The sequence below is a fragment of the Apus apus genome, chromosome 6 (assembly GCF_020740795.1).
Source record: "Apus apus isolate bApuApu2 chromosome 6, bApuApu2.pri.cur, whole genome shotgun sequence".
Taxonomy (NCBI): Eukaryota; Metazoa; Chordata; class Aves; order Apodiformes; family Apodidae; genus Apus; species Apus apus.
In genome coordinates this window covers 12,399,039-12,415,173 of record NC_067287.1, presented here as the reverse complement: position 1 = coordinate 12,415,173, position 16,135 = coordinate 12,399,039, and the positions used below count along the sequence as shown (strand labels likewise).

The 16,135-nt window shown below is 42.8% G+C and overlaps 1 protein-coding gene across 5 annotated transcripts in view; it reads right to left on the bottom strand.

Annotated features, from left to right (window-relative positions):
• Positions 1 to 16,135, bottom strand: part of CLASP1 (cytoplasmic linker associated protein 1) — a 169,686-nt gene that overhangs the window by 110,208 nt on the left and 43,343 nt on the right. For all 5 annotated transcript variants that reach the window (XM_051623080.1, XM_051623081.1, XM_051623084.1 and 2 more), the window contains exons 3-8: positions 15,614 to 15,692; positions 15,278 to 15,381; positions 14,759 to 14,850; positions 14,596 to 14,671; positions 11,813 to 11,910; positions 10,673 to 10,740 (exon numbers count right to left, since the gene is read on the bottom strand). In XM_051623080.1, coding sequence (XP_051479040.1) covers positions 10,673 to 10,740; positions 11,813 to 11,910; positions 14,596 to 14,671; positions 14,759 to 14,850; positions 15,278 to 15,381; positions 15,614 to 15,692 — 517 coding nt within the window. The remainder of the gene's footprint in view (positions 1 to 10,672; positions 10,741 to 11,812; positions 11,911 to 14,595; positions 14,672 to 14,758; positions 14,851 to 15,277; positions 15,382 to 15,613; positions 15,693 to 16,135) is intronic.

Here is a 16,135-nt window from a genome sequence, read left to right as displayed (position 1 = left end):
AAAAAAACCACAACACAACCTACAATCTCAGCTGGTAGAGCATGCCCTGAAGTTGTTCATTTACATCCAAGTATGGCGACTCCACCACTTCCCTGGCCAGGATGTTCAAGTGTCTGATCACTAGAGGGAAGGGAGGCCATTCAGAAGGACCTTGACAGGCTTGAGAGGTAGGCCCATGTCAACCTCATGAAGTTCAACAAGGCCAAGTGCAAGGTCCTGCATTGGGCTTGGGGCAACCCCAAGGACAAATACAGGCTGGGCAGAGAATAGATTGAGAACAGCCTTGAGAAGGACCTGGGGTTGTTGGTCAACATGTTGCTCAACACGAGTAGGCAACATGCACTTGCAGCTCTGAAAGCCAACCACAGCCTGGCCAGCAGGTCGAAGGAGGTGATCCTGTCCCTCTACTCTGCACTTGTGAGACCCCACCCGGAGTACTGTGTCCAGTTGTGGAGCCCTGAACACAGGAAGGACAGAGCTCTTGGAGCAAGTCTAGAGGAGGGCCACAAAGATGATCTGCAGGCTGGAACACCTCTTCTATGAGGCTCTCCTGTTCAGCCTGGAGAAAAGAATGAAGAGAAGGCTCAAGAAGACCTTACAGGGGTCTTCCAGTATCTGAAGGGGGCCTGAAGGAAAGCTGGGAAGCGGCTTTTTACCAGGGTGTGTAGTGATAGGACAAGGGGTAATGGTTTTAAACTGGAAGAGAATAGCTTTAGGTTAGACATTAGGAAGGGATTCTTTACTGTGAGGGCAGTGAGGCATTGGAACAGGTTGCCCAGGAAGGCTGTGGATGTCCCCTCTCTGGAGGTGTTCAAGGCCAGGTTGAACAGGGCTTTAAGCAACTCTGTCTAGTGGAAGGTGTACCCCTGCCCATGCAGAGGGGTTGGAACTTGGTGATCATTAGGGTCCCGTCCAACCCAAACTCTATAAAGATGAGCCAGAGCTCTACTAGAGTCCCATTACTCAGGGGATATGTACATGGCATACACACATCATATCGTAAAGATGTACTCATCTTCTCTACCCACACTGCACCCAAAGGGAACAGTCACATTACACAGGGGTGGAGGCAGCACCAACTCCTTAAGAGACAACACCAATGGCAGAAAGAAAACACTGGGAGATGCAGTGCCAACCCTGCTTCATACATAAAATTTGTATTTCTCCCTTCCCTCTGAAAGACAAGGAGCAATCATGCCTAAAACACCTTTAACAAGGCTATTACAACATAGTCAATCAGCACTTTACAAAGGGTCCTGTTCATTTTCCATTGAAATCATTAGGAAGAGTCCATACAGGGAGCAGATTTGGACTAAAAAATAAGTGTAAGTATATCTTTGCTACCTCTGCATACAAGCACCCAAAACTATCAACCACCATCCTGGACTCCAATGAAGCCCAGAGATGTTTCACATTCAATGGACATTAGGATCTGCATCTAATACCACAAGCTTCCACATCAAGCATCTAAAGGATTTTCATGGTGCCCTGACAAGCTCTGAATGAGGGTGGGCCAGGTCTGTGACAGGAAAAGGAACAGGTCTAGAATGAAGTTGATACAGATTTTGCCATTCTTAGGAATAGTTCAGATGCCACTGTACAGTGAATGAAGATATTTCTCTTTTCCTCTATAGTGCATAATTTGTGGTAAAATTCACCTGGTTTGAATCTGAAGGCCAACTGCAAAGCAGCAGCCATTAGCAATTTTCTTCATGAAGATTTGGCTGCAGCAAACTCACTGCAGGCTACACATAGGATGTAAACCAAGTCAGGATAATTCAGGGCTGTCTGCAGTTTTGGGCTTCAGGGGAATAAACAAGAAAGAGACTCAAACTGCTTTGCACAATGCAACAAAAAGATTCCTTTGACAGAGCAGCTGGGCAGAATTAATTCCTTCAGCAGGCAGAAGAAACCCAGCCATTATACAGTATTTGCTGTCTTAATACTATAAAAATAGGACACTTTTACTTATTATAGCTTGGTTTTGCTCTATTTCACATCCCTATATCTATGTTACAAACAAAACACTCGGACCAAACAACATGAAGGAGAAGGGCAATGTAATGCCAGACCAGGGCCAAGTACAGACAAAGCATTAACTGTACTTCCCACTAGAGTAACAGATGAACACTTGTCCACTCCTGTGTTTGGAAATAAGTCCTCTTCATGCCCCTAACTCACATGGCTGTAACTGCAGCTATTGTTCTACCACTGTATATTAAAACTGGATACACTATGTGTACAGTAGTATGTCTTTCTCAGAAATGGACTTGGTAGTCCAATCTTATCCAGTCAATTGTTTGAACATGAAAAGTGACGAGATACGAGAAGTCCTTCAAGCCTGCAAGCATTTTTTTCTTAGGTTCTTTAGAAATCAAGCAGGTGTTCTTCAGTCCAGACACTTGAACAACATCTCATGGTTACACAAGTTGCCACTCCCACAGTTATGCTGTACACACGCTATTCTGCAAGGGCAGGGGTGCTCTTTGTCACCAGCAAATGAAACACAACTCATGTACTCTCACTGCCCCTAAAAGCCTATTCTGTTGACCACCGATTACCTGGGGGTGACTGCTGTCCTCAGAGGCTGCTAACTACAGCAGCTAAACTCAGTTCACTCATTACATGCTCAACCTGAAAACAAATCTCAAAAGAAATTAGAGCAGCAGCACAAGAGATGCAAGTCATTTTATCTCACTCCCAAGCAGTCTTTGGCTATCACTGAGGCTGCTGATTAGGGACAGCAATTTAATTCTAAACTGGGACAGTGATTCTATATAAAAACAGCCCAAAGCATCTGCTCATAAAAAGTATCAGGAGACTATGCTCAAGAACCTAGCACTCAGCCAAAATACAAAGAAGGGGACGGAAGACCTCCACCCCTCCACAGCTTTTTGTGGAGACTGAATTATTTCTGAGCCTCAGGCAAAGTTTCCTAGTCAAGAACACTTCTGTAATTCTTTCCATAGCAGCAGAAAGCATGTGATACCTTCACTTATACGCACTGAAGTGCCTCACTGTGCTTTGCCAAAAAGCACTAAAGACAGAGTGTGTGAAAACATGGACAACAAACACAACCCAAATAAGTTTCACAAATCTGCAGAATATACAACTATGGGATACCTTCCACTCACGCCAAGTTGCCCTTAGTAAGGCAACCTTCCTTTAAGATATTCGAGTAGTTTCTACTCCCCACCTCTCAGAATTTTTGAGAATTAAAAGGTGACTTAAAATCACTGCTGCATTCAGTAATCAATGTGCACACATGCATGTGTATGAACCATCCCATTGATAAATTAGCCCCTGGAAGACGCTGTGTATAATTAACAAAGCTAACAGACCAAAAATAATTAGATTTAAAGTTAGTCCTTCCATTCAAAAAATATAACTGGAGTTAATAGTGCTCCAGCCTTGACCCCTAACCTCTTTCTCACAAAAGATCTACAAAGGAGACACAGCTGGGCAAAACAGCACAGAACATACCAGGAAACTGGTCCAAAGATTTAAAGACAGTGACCACTGTAGACTTGATGCCTTGTTATACAGATTAAACCAACCTGACAGAGCAAAACCTGACAGAAGTTGGAGGAAGACCACAGCAGAGAAAATGGGAACGCTACTAAGCATTACTGAAATCTGATCGGCACTGAAGCTTCTCCAGATATCACTGCAGCTTTCATGGGGAAGGTGTAGGATCTTTTCTGATTTGTTCTAATTCTTGTTATGGACACTGTACTGTATATTCATCCTTTCAACATGTTCCAAGTTTCATGTACTCTAAGACAATCATTGAGGTCCCTCATCTCCACATGGTACTTCTGCCAAATGGGAAGATACAGGCCCTGTATAAAGCTCATCTCCACATGTGCAGGATTTTCATACATTTAACCTCCATCAGTGATAATGGAATCATGCATGTTCATCTTCTGCTCATGAGGTCCATACTAAATGGCATCACCTCATTTAGCTGCCCACTCCTTTAGCCTACACTTGATGCACATCTCTTGGAAATACCATGACATGTACCGGTAGGGTGGTTCTGCTTCGTTACACCAAAGCTGTGCCAGAATAGCACTTCTGTATTCATATAAAACCATCAGGGGTTAAGGAAGTGATGATAGACACACAAGCAAAGTAACTCTGGTCTCCTGCTTCCTTGCAAGGGAGTCCAAGGGTCAAAGTACTTTGTATTCATTTCAGAAGACACAATAGCACTAACAACTTACACACTTATTTTTCTTCTGACATTCACTACTACCACAGTTCAGACAACCAATGGTCTGAACCTAGAGGTCAGACATTTCCCAGCTGATAAGACCAGCTGGAATATGGCCCCAGGCTTTGCATTCCACAAGACAATCTTTCAAAGTTGAGAAGTTCCCAGCATGATGAAATCATCATGCGTAATCAACAACAATATATAATTGTTTTCTTTAATAAAAAGTTAAGCACATTAATTATTCAACACAATGCCAAATTTGGAAAAATAATGTTATTCTATTTTACCTGGACAGGAGAAGCCAGATTGAAAGGGTCTCTCAGCTGTAAATGGTGACACTGTCCAGTGACAGGGGATGCAGTTTGGAATGAGAAGGAGAACCAGCCAAGACTTGGTGATTTGTTCCTGGAGCTGGGACACATTTACTGACTGCTCACAAGTAACACCATACATATCCATCCCCTGCCTCCTCTGAAAACACATGTAGTAACTGCCTTAGAAGAACATTATGAAATCATAATAGTCCAAAAGGATCCAAGCCCCTATATTTAAGAACTGCCTCTAAAAATGGCATGCACTGTCACCTGTAACATCAAGTTCATGGCATCCAATTTGCCCAGGTGATTTCCACCTTCCAATCCATTACAAAAAGCTGCCAGTTAACTCATACCTTGAGACAGTAAATATCAATATATACCCAAGGTTCAGAGAACTCATACCAACAATCTCAGATTTCCTAAATTTCATATACTACATCCAGTGTAATAAGGACTTCAACAAGACAACAACAGGTACACTGAACAAAGAAGGGGAAGAAAAAAGATGCAGCTTTTGCAAAGGGAGCTAACAAATAATTTCCTCTGAAGGCCAAGAAAAAAAGATGTTGGCTTCTGATGTACCAAAAATAAATGCAATACATGCTTCCATCCTCTAAATTAATTCTTCACAGTTGAATGGATACAGAATTCCTCCACCTTCCCATTTTACCTAATCCCCTCCAGCTCCTCTAGCTCCTGCAGTTACCATTTTTGTTACAGAAATGCAGTTAAAACACAAAAACACAGAAAAGCCAGTGATGTCTCCATCTGGCATGTTCTTGGAGCTATGAAGCAATGTTAAATTCAAAAGTGCTTATTAATTTAAATAATCTTCCCAACTGATGCTGCAAATAGACAGTTAGGAAATGAAAGCCTTAGCAATCACTCAAAAACATCACAGACCAGGAAGGCTATCTGAAAATACCTGTCCTTCACCTCTCACAACCTGTTCTCTTCCCTTATACATACACACTTCCCTTATCTATACTCTTTCTTCACCCAAAACAGATCATTTATAACATTTTATAGCAGCTTAAGCTGAGCATGATGCCATCAGGCTGCAGATGTTTACAGGCTATTTTTTTCAAGTTTCACTTTTACTGTAAGATTGCTTCAGTCTCCTTACACCATTAAAAAGAAATTAAAGGCAAACATTCAGACACTGACAAATAAACCCATCTATCCCTGTGGCACGTTCATTAACACCTACCTTTCCCCGTAGTCATTTCTGCAGTGCTTGTGAGATGCTGGGCAAGAGCAGTGAGCTCCGGGAGCAGCCCTACAGTACATGTCTCAGCAACTCAGCCACCCCTCCTCCAAAATAAAAGCCTGCTCAGCATCCAGCTGAACACCATGTGTCCTCCTCTGCCTGCTTGCTCACATCCCTCCCTCCTGCACTGGAGACTTTACAAGCCAGGAGGCAGCAATAAGCTTATTTCCAAAGCTGTGTAAAAGAAAGGGGGCAGAGCTCCCAGGGTCTTGCCCATTTACATCTTCCACAAGGATGTGCTATCACTTAATAGCACTCGTGCAACTATCACTCAGACATTACTGCTCTCAGCCCCCATGAGATGAAGGGGTATTTCCTGGCTTTTATTTAATGCCACAGGAGTGCCGAGTTAAAATTTACACTTTGGTTTTCTATTTCAATTTGAAAACAGTCTTCACAGAGAACAAGCCATAAGGGAAATTAAATTGCACAAGGACATATGAGTGCAGAAAAGCACAGTATAATGTTTGTTAGTTCAAAACCCCTCCTTCCAGCCTCTAATGCTTGTGCTTGGATGTTTGTTGACAAACAAAATATCCCACTCAGACACATGGCAATGCTTGGTAAGCGTGGGTGATTTTTCATCCTTATAATAAATATCAAAATAGCATTTCAGTGACTCTGCTTTATTACCAGCAAAACACAGGAATATAGAATAGTTCTGCTTTCCATCTAATTGCCTCCAAGTTGTCAACTTCATCATAAACAGAATTAATTCAACAAATAGCATATTTACTTTAAACAGTAGCTTAAATACAGAAGTAGTTCCGCTCAAGAGTAACATTGCTCCTTCTTCATGGACTCTCAGAAACTTGAATTCTCATCTGTTATTTTAGCATTGTTGTAGTTAACCTGCATGCTCTTAGAACACCAACTCATGCAGGCAACTACCCAAATTACATTCTCCCCTCACCTTACTCTAAGTGAGTACCTGTGGGGAGAGATCCCAGCTCCATACTTGTGTTAACATCTGCTTTGATTTCCTTGCAGCCCAAGACAGACCACTGCCACCTAACTGTCCCTAAATCTTCTTCTCCCAAGCCAAGTTGAAATTCAGCATAAACAAGAAAGTTCAATCCCCTCCCTACCCACAGGGGCCATACTGGCACACCACTGCAGCATCCCTGCACACAGCCATGTAGAGGCATCTCCATTTGTGAGACTTAAGCTAAAAAGAGAGGTTTTACATAAAACAATTGTGTTACAATATTGCAATGATCAAGAACATATAAAACACACCAAAATGTTGGTGGTACTAATTGCTTTCATTTAGGTCATCACTTCCTATCATCCTGTATCTCTCAGTAGATAACTTATTTCATTCTTACTCTGTCCTGAAGCTTGATGATAAAGTCTTCTAGAGTCCAGGTCTGATCCAAAGTCAAATAAAATCCATGGAAAAAACGTACACTTTATGTTCAGGTCCTTCCAGATATAATAGCAAGAAAACTCATGCATGTGAATTTCCTAGAGTCTCTGCTTATGTTCAATAGCTTCTTCTCTGTATCACATTCAACTAGAGATCATCACACAATGCCACACAAAACCAGCAGCTGACTAGCTAGCAATTATTGGCTCTTTCATGCTGAAAATGTATTTGTCCCAGGGGAATAAGGCATCTGCATAATTAGCAAAAGCAGTTACACAGAAAATAATTAGCTTGCTGAAAGCCGAAAGGGGGAAAGACTATAATTTTTGTTTCAAGAGGCTGACTAATTATATGCCAAATAACAAAACAGAGATGCAGTGAGAATCATCAAGAAATTCAATGTGGATTTTAACTTCATATTCTAGCAGTAAGGGCTGGCAGTAGCCTAAGCAACAAGAAGTGTACTTCAGCATGGCAAAACCTCCCTGACTTAATAAAATACATCAGATTACTATGCAAACCTCCCCTGCTCCACTATGCATTTGACTTTTGTATTAATAAATGCTAAAAACAAAGCCTAGCCAAAAAAATAAAGCCATTAAAAAACTGAAGAGACACTAATGGACCACAATATAGAAAAGTAAATGAGGCATACAAATTATTTTCACAGACTTAAAATCCACATTCTAATTATAATTGATTCATTGGATTTATTCATGGGATCAGCAAATGCTCTATTATTTTAACCACTTTTTCTGATAAACTGAAGAATTTTCTCTTTGTATCTTGGAAAGCATTAGTTAAGGAATCTTGAGCAGTTTACAAAACACTCACCAATATCCAAATTACTCCTGCTACACAAAAAAACATTGCTGCAGTTACTTTCTTTTATCTGCACCTTTAGTAACCTGCTAGAGGAAACTTGCCAAACAGTAGCCTCAGATGACAGGCATTTTAGTCTTCGTTCTTTGACCAGTTCTTTTCCCATATTTTATAATTTCAGAAACCACAAGTTGCTTTCCCACCTGCCCAGTACTGCTATGTTTTGCAATAAGGCAGGTTTGAAAACCACTTCCAGTTCTTGTAATTAGCACCTCCCTAGTCCTCCTGATCATTTAGGTGTAACATTTCAGCCAACAGCTTGCTCTTGGTTACCGATTGAAGAAGTACAAATTCACCCATAAAACAATGTTAAGAAGTTCAGATTTGATCTTTGCTTGTGAGCTGGGAACTCATGATCTAGCTTCAGTTACCCTTTCTGTTTCAGAGACACGCAGTAACCCTGAACAACAGAAAGCCCTTCCCCAAGGGTCAAAGAGTGTTACTTTTCAGCCAGGTCCGATATGCAACCAACATGGGGAGAAGCTCAGGGCTGAACAGCCAGGGTGAGGGAGCAGAGGCTGCTCTTCCTGCAGTGCCACTTTATGCAGACAAGGGCTGACAGACTGCAGTCTGTCCCCAAAAACCTCTGGGACACTCATGCAGCCTGCACAGAGCTCAAAATAGCACATGCTAACTACAGAGAGGGACTAACACCAACTTCTAGGACACAGTACAACTCCACCATATTGCCTGAATTCATCTGATCCAGGCCACATAACATGAAGGTTGAAGACTCGATCATGTTATATATACCCTCAGAGGCAGCACCTGGCAGCATTACAATCTAAAAGGAGGGGTGCTAATGAGAACAGCCTCATCATCAATACTGTACTCTGCCACACTCCAAGGAATAACGAGACCGAGACAGCTATTTCCTGAAAAAGGCAAATCTTTTGGATGTGCAGCATTTATCATCTTTCCTGGTGATTTTGACAGCTGCTGAAAGTGTCACCTTTGTTAAACAGCTGCAGGAGGTGTCAGGGACACAAGAAACCTGACAAACTTAGCTTGTCTTTAGGCCATAATAAACTTGTGACCATGGGTGAAGATAAGCTTCCTCCACTGGCTTGTACAGCCTCAAGAAGATAAACTGGAAGTTGCACAGAGCTGTTGACACATGAGATACGGGGAGCATGTATGCTCTATTTGTTCTGTGTTTGGAAGATGAGGAAGAAACAACCAACCAGCCTATGGCAATATGGGAAACTGAACCCTCAAACACACAAAAAAAATATATTAATCAATATCCTCATTATTAGCTTCACAAATGAGAACTATTTTTACATTAGCTCATGTAACTACAGACTTGCTATTGTTAAGGAAGACGAAACAGTCCTAGTAGAGCAGAAGGAGTTCCTATTCTTCCTATGCTTTGCTCTCTTTGAGCCCTTAACACTCTGGACTCCACTCTTCCCAACTCCCTTTTTCCCCAGGCTACTTTTTGGTCTCAGTGCCCACACAGGAGATTCAACAGAGAAGAAATGCTAACACACACATGCTCTAGGGACTGCATCCAGCCACAGCACGAGCAAGGACAACAAGACATCGGCAGATCAGGTTAAGCACAGTGAGGAAGACAGGAGTACTACTGTCTAGAAGCACAAAAGACCGTTCAATGAAGGCAAGGACACAAGATCGGGTGTGTAAGGTCTCAGACACTGCATACACAAGAAAGTTAGATCTTCGAATTAACATAAACCGTGACAGAGAAAGGGATATTTAAAAATAATTCTCAATGAAGCAAAAAACTAACATCTAATACACATTGATGCTTTCCTTGCACTTAAAGAAAAGTGTTCCTATGGAATCCTTCCCTAATTTTAAAACAGTGTTTGCTTTCTTGGCAAGGGATGACAGAGTTGTCAGCCCAGAAAAGGTCATCCTCATTGTCCCATCTTGCTTCTTTTGATATCTTCAGTGGTGCCAACAGCCTTAAATCACACCAGAGCACATACTAGGATGCTCTGTCTACAGATAAACACTACCTCTCAAAAGCTAACAATTACTAAATGATCTCTGGTGCTGTTCTGGGACATGTACATGCAAAAATTGTTGTACATCTAAAACTCATGTTGCAAATCGAAGTTAACTCTAGTTTCTTGCTCTTAATTGAAGTTGATTCTTATGTATCTCTCACCTATTTCATAGAACATTCTTCTAATCAGTTGTGATATAATCGATTTTCTAAGATCACCTTAATTTGGATTGGAAAATACAAAAAAATATATATTAAGCTCCAAAATCTTTCCTCCTTCCCCTAGAGAAGAAAGCCAACAGAAATCCCAGAAATCCCACCATTAAGCTTTCCCACTACAGCATGTGCTTAACACCATGTAGCAAAATCTCTCACCACAGTGCACAAATGTCTCCTTGAACTCCAGAAAACGGCAATCTACATGGTAGAACATATCCAATTAATGTTTTCTCCTCCTGATACTACTGAGACAGAGCAAGCTAAACAAAAATCAGTTTTATTTGCTGCAAAAGATGTGTATATTTCTGATCACCCATACTTGTTTTCTCTAACAGAATACTTGCTCTATGTCCATTTGAAAGCCTTACCAATTGAAAATTGCTGAAAACCCCAAAGAGAGAGTACAAGTTCTTTTACTCACCACCTGAACTCTGAATCATGTTTCCAGATTTTTGGACCTCATCGAATTTTGTAAAAATTACATTCAACCTGTTTGAAAGTTAAAGAAATAACAGTGAAGAGTTGAATTCAATTTTTAGGAATCTAGTTTAAGACATTACATAATAAATTTTGGTTCACTTGAGTCATTGAGAACACTGTCAAGAAGGTCAGTGTGGAGGGTTTTTAAATTTTAAAGTAGTAAAATCACAATATGAAACTGCTGATAAGAAAAACTAAGAACCAACTGATACTGCAGAGACATAAGAAATACAAATGGAAATACTATATTACTGAAGATGTAACATGTCTAATTTTACGTGCATTTCCAGTTCATTACTATTTGGTCTATCTTAACCATTTGCAGAAATACCAACCTTACACAACACTTGTCTGACCCATGCCTGATGGAGCAGAAGACCCTTATCACATCTCATTATTCCTTCCCACAGAGTTTATCACTTCAAGCCACACTGTGGCAGCAGTTATTATCACTGGAGAACAAGAGGCAACAGCACTGTTGGGCTGTCCTCCCACCTTCCATGTGCACCCCAACTCAAGCCATCGCTTCCCTCACTCCCTCCTGCCTCTGTGCATTCACACGCTGCCATCTACTCCATCCTCAGGTCTAACCATGCTCCATCCTGCACATCAGAGATGGCAGCAAGCTACAGAACAGCTTTCTTACCATACCTGAAGTGGCACACACAGAGGGATGGGGCTTTTGTTTTGGTGTGCGGTTTTGTTTGGTTTTGGTTTTTTTTTGATAAAGCCTAGGAACAGATATTTACTGTTTATTTCTTTATGACAGCTTTCTAAACTGCTTACACACAAGCTGCTCTGAAGCATCCTCTCTACACACGCAGAACACAGGAAAAACACCACATTCAGTCTTAACTCAGTTAACTATGTATACATCTGTAGCAATTTTATTGGTCTTCCCAAGATGCTGCGACATACTTGGGCAAAGGTTGAGGATCCACATTAAGTGAAACCTGAGCATGTGTAGGATGAAACAAAACAGGAGAAGGTTCAGTCATGCAGCTCCTGAAGCCTCCTAAAGGAAGGATGGGATTAAAAAGCAGCCTAAAAAAACCAAAAACATAAAGCATTTCCAACTCACCGGGATTGGGGTAATCCTTTTTTACTGAGATCAGCCCTTACACGTTCACCAACATGTCTGTAAATTTCCACAAGACTGTTTATTGCTGCATCTCGAACCTGAATGTGAGATATGGGAGAAATCAATCATCTTTAGAATTTAAACCAATAAAACCCTGCCCTACCTTGGAGAAAGAAGTTTGCACATTTCTCAGCAAAACCAGCAGCCACTATACATGCTACCACAGAGCTCATGAAGAAGCTTCCATCTCTGCATTTCAGAGAGTAGCAGCATCAGCAGCACTACTCTTACTGAAAAGGCAGCCAAGACAGTGAAAGGTTTCATATGTAGGGACACATACAGGGAGCTCAGCTGCCTTTGCCAGACTCCACCCCTTGTGTGCAACAGCTCCATTTACTGCATCAAAAAAAAGGAAGGAGGGACAAATAGACATGATACCACTAGTAGGTTATGAAGCAAACTGATTTTTGATGCTGTCTTACAAACTTACGTTTCTGCGACAACCAAATATGGAGGGAGGAATAATCAATCACCTGAGTTACTATAAATTTTGCATGTTTTTCAAAGTGATTTACAAAACATTACTGAGCACATCCTTCCTCCCACCCAACACAAGAGCTACAAATCTGATTCAAGTGTCACCTTTCTGTACTGCACTCCCTTCCGCCATCAGACACAGCAGGCAGAAGGTAAACGATCTGCTCTGCCTACAGGAATTCCTACACAGCCATGCACTTCTGCTTCTCAGGTGATGGCCCAGCAAATACCCAAGAAGCTGCACACATCAGCACCAGCCACAGGATATTTTGTGGGCACAAACTAGAACTGCCTATAGGTGGGACTTGAAGGGCAGACATACACTCCACAGCCTTCCCATGCAGCAGTTCCCAAGTGCTGCCTTCACTCAGGCCAGCCCTTACTCAGTGGTCTCACCTCTCTTCTCTGCCCATCAGCCCCACACACCACCAGGCAGGACACTTTCTGGGCACAGCTCAGGGCAGATTCTTTGATGCTTCCAGTTTCTGGGTACAGAGACCCCAACCCAGCCTCATTCTCTACCACCTGCAGCCAGGGAGGAGAGGTGACAGCACCTGCATCTCCCATGTACCTGCACCCAGGGCACACTGACATACCGTGTGCCTGCTCCAGCCACAGCACATGAAGCAGCCAACCCAAGGTCTTCACATGTGACCAGGGAGGGCTGCTTGTGCACCAGGTTAACCAGAGGCACAGTTACAGGACTGGTTAAACCCCATATTGAGGCAAGGCAGGGAGCACCTGCTACTATACTTGCTTTAGTCTGCAATAGCAAAGCTTTAATGCTCGATTTTATTTTTGAGAAAACAGTCATGGTTCTAATACAGTTGTCCTACAAGACACTTACTGGGTTACAGGAGCTCTTAAACTGCATTAGTTGAAAACAACCTAAAAACCACTGAGATGGGCAGTACTAAAACAGCTTCTACGTCTACGACAAAAGAGGAAAAGTGCCGCACTTGACCTGGATCTGTGTTTTTCCATCATCTCTCACCAAGAGAGGGCAGCATTGACCGAGCATAAGGTATCCCAGAGCTCAGGAGAACGCACTGGGAGCCCGGAAGCAGCCCCAAGGGAGCGCAGTGCCATCCCCAACCCCAGACAAGTGCTTTTCAACCAGACGCCACTTTGACACCATTTGCGTCTGATGAGTTCAGGCATGGGATTTCCGGGGATGAAGCACCAGACCCAGGATCACGGGCAAGAGATCAGCTTCATTTCCCACTGCAGCAGGGGACTGGGATAACGAGCTGTGCCAGGCACAGGGAACGGGCAGTGCAGAGGGAAAATGTGTCCTAGTCCTCTCACCAACTCCAAATCTTCTAACAGTTCACCAATGGCAGGATTAAGGTGTCTGTGCAATAAGAGGGTGAAGATTAAACTTCCCCCTAAGCTCCTTGGGAAGACAGGCTAACTAACCCTCATGCATTGGCTAAACCAACGCAAGAACACTGCTTCACCACCCATCCTGCCCTTCAGTAGGGAAGGGAACATGCCCAACTCCAGAGCCAGCATAAGCCCATTCCCCATTTGGCTGTCCCATCCTTCCTTCCAGCTAAACACCTGCTCCAAACCTGGATCACAGACACATCTACCCATGTTGGGAGGGTAACAGGGATATTAAACTCCTTGTACACAAATTGCACTACATTAGTTTGAACCCTGCTTCCCCACCCTGTCTTCTCAGTAATCTCTCATACTTGCATCTAATTTCAGATTAGATCCTGTCCAGAGCAAGACAAAAAGCATAGAGATATTTTTCAGCATGTATTTTCATTTGGTGTGCATCTCTGATTTAAGGTTCCTACACAGCTTCCACCCTTGAGTCAGAATCTCCCTGTACAACTTCTAGAAGTGCACTGATCCCATTTACCCTCCTTGTCCAGGCTGATCCTTCTCTGAAGGTGAAGGGTGCTGCACTGAGCCCAGAGGGATCCCTGCAACCTCCCTCATATTCATGTTGCAAGGCACAGGAGTTCCCTTCCCACAATCATTTTCTGTTCAGTTCATCTCACCTGCATATTCATGTTACTCTGTTGAACTCAGAGTAATTGATACACTGGTTTAGACATACTTCAAATCATACCTCTTCAAAACCAGCCAAGTGCTCTTCATAAACAGCATTGTTCAGAGTTCACCACCAACAGCACATCTAACTGATTTACCAGCCAGAACACAGAGCCCCACACTTACCCACAAAAGCAAATCAGCACAACCTTTACAAGTGACTCACACCAGAAGCTTACCTGGCTGTTTGGATCTCCAAGTAAGTTACATATATGTGGCACTATCTTACTCAGTGTTAAACTCTGAGCTCCAGATCTGGAAATAAAGAACAGAAGGGCACTGGTGTGAGATCCAAACTAGGCTGGTGTACATAGCACGGGTCTACAGGAGGTTCTGACTTACGCATTGAGCGTTGCAATAAGGCAGAGGCAAATCCCTTCTCTTGTCCGGAAATTCTTGTGTTTGAAACCTCCGAGCATCCTGTCCCACACGTACTGTGGAAGACAAACATGGTGAGACAGGAAAAAAGGAGGTGGGAGAAGAGACGTTCTTTCTTCCAGCAGACATGGACCTTTACATCCGTCCAAATAGAACAGGACAAGAAGCAGAAAGACATTTTTAGATGTAATTGTTTGTTCTGTGCTGATTCTGCAGTAACTCCCCATTAGCTAAAACAACAGTTTACTTACAGAAAGCAAGTACCTTCTAAAGACCCAGAACAGCTACTCTAACATACATCCATCCCATACTTGGGAACTCCACAGTCCCACATGTATCCTGACACACAACAGCATTCTCAAGTGAAACATCTCATGCCAAGGCATAGGGAGATGAAGCCATCAGACAGAGCCCCAGAAGAAAACCCTCTGACAGAAAAAAGTTTAAGCAGTCACTCACACTGCAAAGGACTGTCAAACATACCTGAGGGTTAGCAGCTTGTTCCATGATTTTTAGCAGCAAGGTCTGATCCTGCTCCCTCACAGAGTCCTTAGAGTCTCCCAGCCTATCAAGTAAACTTGGCAGCACTGAAGAAAGAAAACAGGAACATCTAAATCCCTCTGAAGAAAACTTTCAGACCAGCACAGCCCCTCTACCATTCCCTCACCCAATGGAGGGACCAGCCCTCCTGACCTTCAGCAGAGCCTGTAAACCACCAAGAGCCTCCAAAGCAGGGAGCAAGAAGGCTTGGTATAGAGCAGCCAGAGCAGATCCCAGCAGAGCCACAGTGACATCCCCCCTCACACACAGAGCCCTTACCTGTGCCAATCTGGGCCTTGAAGCGATCTTGCAAGCGGGACACCAGCGCCGAAAGGATGTCGATCCCCAGAAGAACCACCTGCAGGTACAGGACAGACAGTGTTTCAGCCTGCAGCCCTTTGCCCCTGGCCTCAGAGAGTGCACCCAAGAGAGCCCCTTCTCACCCACGCTGTCAGCAGCGCTCACCCAGGTAAACAGGGTGCACAGATACAGAGAGCTCCTCTTTGCACGGCTTCTGACAGACAAGCAGAGTGTTTTGCAAACAGAAAAGTCCCCAAATGATCGTTCCCTGTGAGATTTACAAGCCAAAACTCACTGCCAAGAGCTTGACAAATCCAATGACTGTAATTGCTGCTCAGTGCTAAATTCATTCATATGTATGTGCAACGTACACATAGCATATGAATAACAATTTCAGTATTTGCTGTAGCTAACATTTATAGTTTATTGTAATTATTAAACTTACAATTAGAAAATCATGTGTACTAACAGCTGCCTAATTATTCAGTTGTAGAAATTAAA